Source organism: Ictidomys tridecemlineatus, chromosome 10, assembly GCF_052094955.1.
Source record: "Ictidomys tridecemlineatus isolate mIctTri1 chromosome 10, mIctTri1.hap1, whole genome shotgun sequence".
NCBI classification, from domain to species: domain Eukaryota; kingdom Metazoa; phylum Chordata; class Mammalia; order Rodentia; family Sciuridae; genus Ictidomys; species Ictidomys tridecemlineatus.
In genome coordinates this window covers 135,119,286-135,125,285 of record NC_135486.1, presented here as the reverse complement: position 1 = coordinate 135,125,285, position 6,000 = coordinate 135,119,286, and the positions used below count along the sequence as shown (strand labels likewise).

General features: G+C 44.0%; 1 protein-coding gene across 5 annotated transcripts in view; it reads right to left on the bottom strand.

Annotated features, from left to right (window-relative positions):
• Positions 1 to 1,491: 1,491 nt before the first annotated feature.
• The window catches only part of Cpped1 (calcineurin like phosphoesterase domain containing 1), a 96,953-nt gene continuing 92,444 nt past the window's right edge, over positions 1,492 to 6,000 (bottom strand). For all 5 annotated transcript variants that reach the window (XM_005323679.5, XM_005323680.5, XM_078024347.1 and 2 more), the window contains one exon: positions 1,492 to 3,719. In XM_005323679.5, the coding sequence (XP_005323736.1) occupies positions 3,493 to 3,719 (227 nt within the window). In that variant the 3' untranslated portion in view covers positions 1,492 to 3,492. The remainder of the gene's footprint in view (positions 3,720 to 6,000) is intronic.

Genomic DNA, 6,000 nt, shown 5'->3' with positions numbered 1-6,000 from the left:
TTTCTGAGTCTCGACAATCCAATTTGAGATCACCTTAAATAAGCCTTCCCCTTTTAGCAGCCCTTTGTTTTTTACAATTAAAGTGATTCACTAGAAGTGGGAGAGAGCTGGTGTTTCTTACATGACATGGGAACTATACACAAAGGGTGTATTAGTCTGTTTCTATCATCATAGAGGAATACCTGAGGCTAGGTGCTTGATGCTGAGAGCCATTGCCAAGTAGGAATGACGCCTGGCAATTTCTTTGTCAGCCTACTCCATGTTGCTTAGAGGAAGGACTCTCCATTGTGGAAATGGGCTTGCCTTTGGACCCAGGTCATTTGCAGTGACATTGCATGTATGCTTGAGAAAGGTGACCTTGCTCAAGGACCAGGGCGGATCCGGGTTTAAGGCGGATCAGGTTTTAGGGAGTATCCTGCTCCTTGGGTTTAGGGCGGTTCCAGGTTTAAGGTGTACCCTGCTGGGAATAGGGCGTATCCTGCTGCCTCAGGCACGCCCGCTCCTTGAGTTCCCATTGAGTTCTCCTGGGATTCAGAGTATTTGGGATTCAGAACGTGGCTTTTGCACAGAACGTGTGTAGAGTGCCCGTGTGAGTTCGGGAATAAAGAGTTGCTGTTTGAATCTATAAGGTGTGAGTGGTTCGTGATTTTGTGCCCAGCCAGACCGCGGCAGCTTTATTTTAAAAAGAGGTTTATTAGCCAACAGTTCTGGGGATTCAAAGGCGTGGCACAGGCATCAGCCTGGTGACATCAGCTTAGCTCTGGTGAAGCCCTCGTGGCAGACAGCATCCCACTAGGCAGAGCAAAGGCGAGGGCAAGATCACATGGTGAGACAGGAAGCCAGGGAGTGATGGGGGAGCACAACAGTATTCCCAAGGCACATCCCCAATGACCTAGGGACTCCCACTAGGCCCCACCTTTTAAAGGTCTCAATCTCTTCATGTCCCCAGACTGGAAATCAAGCTTACAACCATAAACCTTTTGGGGATAAACCACATTCATATCCAAACCAGAGTGAGAAATGAAGCTTCGCTGGCTAGAGCACTTGCTACTGTGGAGGGCGCTATGTCCTGTGACCCATGATGGTTCACTTCTGTCCCCTTTGGCCAAATTCTCTGCCTGGAACCATCTGTTCCTTGTTCAGGTTCTGCCGCCCTAATCTGGTATAACCAGAGAAGGGCTTCTGGGCCTGGTCTGGGCTCCGCAGATCCCAGCGTGAAATCCCAGGCCTCCAGCTGATGCTGGATTCTTGCCCAGGAAAGGTGGTCAGGGCCCTGAACACAGTGGTGTGTGTCGCGGCTGAGCAGGTACCAACTGCTTGGCTGTAAAAGACATTCTCCAAGGAGAGGGCAGTGAAGGAGCGTGGGCTGCAGAGGTGGACTGCTTGCATCCTGGTCCATTCCCACTGCTGAGCTGGTGGCCTGGGCCACACGCTCCACCCTTTTGAACCAAAGCCCCCGAAACACATAAACACCCAGAACAACAGCACACATGCTCGTCAAGCCTTTTATTATTTTTCAGAGGACAAAGCATCTGTTTTTTCTTCTCACACAGTTCTTCCTTCATTTTTATATTCCAAGTGAATTGACAATCAATTATCTGGTATGTGGACACATGTGCACCATGGGGATACTTCCTGACTTCATGATGAACGTTTCACCACTGTGGGACTCGTGGTCTCCTAACTTGAAAGATAGTGGGGATTTCACAGTACTCCTCTTACTTAGCATATATGCTTGGAGTGTTGTGAACCAGTTCTTCTACTTATCCAATTTTGGGGATGGGGATTTACCAAGCTGCATGTCCACTACTTTACATCATTGCCCATTACTTTACATCTCCCCCATTCAGCACATGGAATAGGACGGAGAACAAGACTACAGTCCATTGTGATCAGACTCTTCCCATTTTTCCTGGGGAGTCAAAGCCCCCTGTGTTTATAGTCTAAGAGTCCCCAGGTCCCAGGTCTCAAACAAGTTATGTCCCAGGTTGAACTCACCTTCTGACCTTCTATCCACATCTGTTGTAAAGAAAAATGAACACAAAACAAGAATGCAGCAAAACACTACAAGAGCATTCTAGTTTTGAATATTTTTCAATTTTCTTGTGCTGCATAACAATGAGCTATGCTGTGTCACCAATGTGTGGCATAATTAACTTCTCGTCTTTTGTTCCTTATGAATTTACATATCCAATTATCTTTCTATTTAATTTCTCACAGTTTTGCTACATTGACTAAAACTTTTTAACAGGAAAGTTTTTTAATTTAATGGACTTTGCAGTTCATTTGTAACCAGTCAGTTTTTAAAGTCAGTTCAGGACTGTTAAATGCTACTGCAGAGTACTATAAAAGTTCCCTGGCAGAACTTGGAGTACCTGGCTATGTGTCTACAAGGCCAACTGCTGAGAAAGAATATGTGGGTGAAAGTACACAGTGGCCAGGAGTAGTGCAAAGATGCAGCAGAGCAGATTATGGGAAAAGGATGCTCATTTTAGGCAGCCTGGCTCTTTGGTCAAGGGTACTTGCCTGCTGCACCAAATCGAAGTCAGTGTCAATGTGGTGTGGCTAGACACACTGTTTTGGCCCCACCAGAATTTCTGGTTTGTTTCTTCTGAGATCTTTGCATCAATTTTTCTGTTGAGGCAGATGCAATTAAGAGGTTCATTAATTGCGGGGCATTCCGGTCTCACGAAACACCTATCTGCAGACCCACTGCAGCACCAAGTGCGAATGTGGAGGAACACAAGGGGCTGTGGATGACCTCACATGACTCGGTGCTCGTCTTCTGGATGAGTTTCGTAAATGGCAATGTATATGCAAAGGTGACTTCTGGAGCCACCAGGGAGGCCAACTCAAGTCCTGATGTGTACTGACTGTATTCTGGTTCTACTGTCAGCAATACCAGAAGTCTTAGAATTTAACAGAGAGAAGGGGTACTCGACTCCTTATTAAAATAAGTCTCCATGGCTCGTAATATGAGAGACAGCTTTTTGTTTTGCCAGAAAGGGAAGGAGATGACCTTTGCTTTGCCTAGCATTTTGGGGAGTCATGACCACAATTTAATATAATCAGATGCAGTTTGTTCAAGGAATTATCAAAGATCACATGTGAATACCAAGTTGGGACTGAGGTCAATAGGTAAACATTGATCAGGCACTGCCAGAAACAATCTAATTCAAAAGCAGAGCTGAGAAATACACCATTAGGAGAGCTTACACAAACATCCAGAGACAGTCTAATGTCATAATAACTAAAAATTATTTCCAGGCTCCCTCTCTCCTTTTCAACAGAAGGCAGCTCTATTTTAATATAATTTAGGATGGGCTCCCGCTCTCTGGTTTATGCCAAAGGATGTAAATTCACAACCCTGCCTGGTCCACTTTTACATTCCAGCAGGGGCTGACTTGTGTGCTGCTGCTGATTCTGGTAAAAACAAAACAAAATCAAAATATTATAGAAGAGGAAGGTGGACAGACCACCAAGGGAGGCTCACTACTGCTTCATCAGCTCCATGAGATCGTCTTCTATTCCTTTCTCATTCAGCTCATCTAAACTGTAGTATCGGTGAACAATTTTCTCAGCGGTGACAACCACGACTCGGAGCCCATGGGTGTCTTTGCCCAGCTGGCATCCGATGGCAGATGATACCACCATGTCCAGGTTCTTGTAGGTGCCCCCAGCATTCCTGTGGTAGTGGCCTGAGAACACAGCTCTGACACCTGCAAGGAAGGAAACAGGACATTAGGGGGCCCAGGATTCCCATGTGGGTTATGGGTGGGGGGCACCGGTGTGTTATTCTGTGAACATTGTTATATTAAATGCATAACATTATTTTGTGTGTAATTAAGGAAGCAGCCTATGTGACATCCAGAGTCTTTTCAAGGATAATTCATACAGACAATGTATTATTAATAAGTTTATTGTAACTAGGACAAGAACGAACATGATGAGAGAAGAAAGATAAGGTGAGTGACTTTGGGAAGAGACAAAGGAGAGAAGAAAACCCAAGTTGATATGCGTGCACAGCCATAGTGCTGATAGGCTGGGAGCTCAGTGGAGCACACTGCCCATCGCGTGTGAGGCCTGGGTTCAATGCCTGGCACTGCAAAGATAACGAAAACTTCAGAAAATGTTTATCATGTTCTAATCAAGAGAGCAGAACTCACTCAATATTTGATGTCCTTCCTCTGCTCCAAACTTACAGCCATGACAGATGAAACCCAAGAAAACCAAAGGACACGAGTAGGCTCAGCAGCACAGTAAATATCCGTACAAAAAGGCAAAGTATGAGTGAGACAAAAATGTGGCTGGAATTAAGCTCTTGAAGGTCAGAGGCGGAAAGCACCTTCTTGAGAAGGGGAATGACACAGGCCTTTGCTTGACACAGGCTGGTGGGGGAGCTCTGCTTACAGGAGATGGAAGGACCGGCCACTCAGGGATGGGGCAGTGCTCAGAAGCTGTGTGAGTGGGGAGACCTGTTAGCCAGGTCTGAGAATTTCCAGTGTGAATACTCCAGTCAAGGTTGTCGGGTTGCCAACTTGATGTCACTGAACTGGGGTGGGGAGGGACAGATGATCAGCATCACACCATGACAGTGTCTTCACCACACAGCTGCAGAAGCTGTAAACCACCCTGGCAGTGGAGACAAGTCATAGTAGCAAAAGAACTAGAGTGTGTGATGAATTCTGAGTATTTATGACCTTTGCCTTTTAATCTACAAGTGTCTGTCAATATCCATGGGGGCTTGGTTCAGGATCCCCCAGGGATACCAATATCCAGGATGCTCGAGTCCCTCACATGGAGCCACATGGTGTCTTTGTTTAATCAACGCACATCCTGCTTAGTTTAAAGCATCTCCTGATAACATGTAACACCTAGTACAGTGTAAATGTTATGTAAATAGTCATACTGTATTGTTTGTAGGAGAATGACAAGAGACAAATCTGTATATGTACAGTATAGATGTAATTTTCCAAAAACTATTTTTTGATCTGTGGTTGGTTAAGTACACAGTGCTAACTGTAATTTAATGGAGAAGTTAAATAATTTACTCTTAAATTAAAAGCTGTTTAATAACCAGTTTGCAAAATCCCTTAGGATCTAATAATCATGGGAATGGAGGTGTAGCTCAGTGGTACAACACATGTTAGCATGGGTGATGCCCCAGGTTCAATCCCCCTCCCACATATAAAATTAACAATTGGTTCTAACAAGCTGGCAGGAAGTGACTGCAGCACACCATTGGGCCAGGGCTCCTCACCACCCCAGGAAGGACAGACACAGGCTCACATCTATGTACTGACCCATGTGTCCCTGATATTACTCCACTTCCATTATGTGACCAAAACCACCAGACACGGAGATGTTAGTCAAGAGAGAATAAAAGAAAAACAAACAAACAAAACCAAAAACAACAACAACAGAAACAAAAGAATATCTAGTCCTCAAATCAAACCTGCAATAAAACATTCTACCACCCGTGAAGCAATCTCATGCTAAACAAGACAATCCATAAACTCTTCCATCACGAACTTCAAATGAAATTAACTACATGAATCTGTCTGGAAAGTATTTAAAATCAATATGTTGATGTCCAAGAATCCTTAATGAAGGACTAATATCCATAAAAAGAAAATGTTATGAAACAAAACAGGAAAAACTGAATGAAAACAATAGGCAATAAAAATTTTAAAATGGTGGACATAAAAGATATCCATTAAAAATTTAAATAAAAACAACCCTCAATAAATGGGATAAATTATAGATTGGACACTAGTCAAAGAGGAAAATTAGTGAACCAAAATGGAGAATGGGGAAAATGAGCTAGAAGACAACAGAGAGACCCAGACACAAGCAATATGAAGCTGTTCAAAGAACGTCAGGAGAGGAATGAGGTACCAACAGATGATTAAGAGGAACTGGAAAAAGGGAAAGGAGAAAATAACAGTGAGAAGAATTTTAAAAAATAATACCAGAGAATTTTCCAGAAGGGAGGAACAT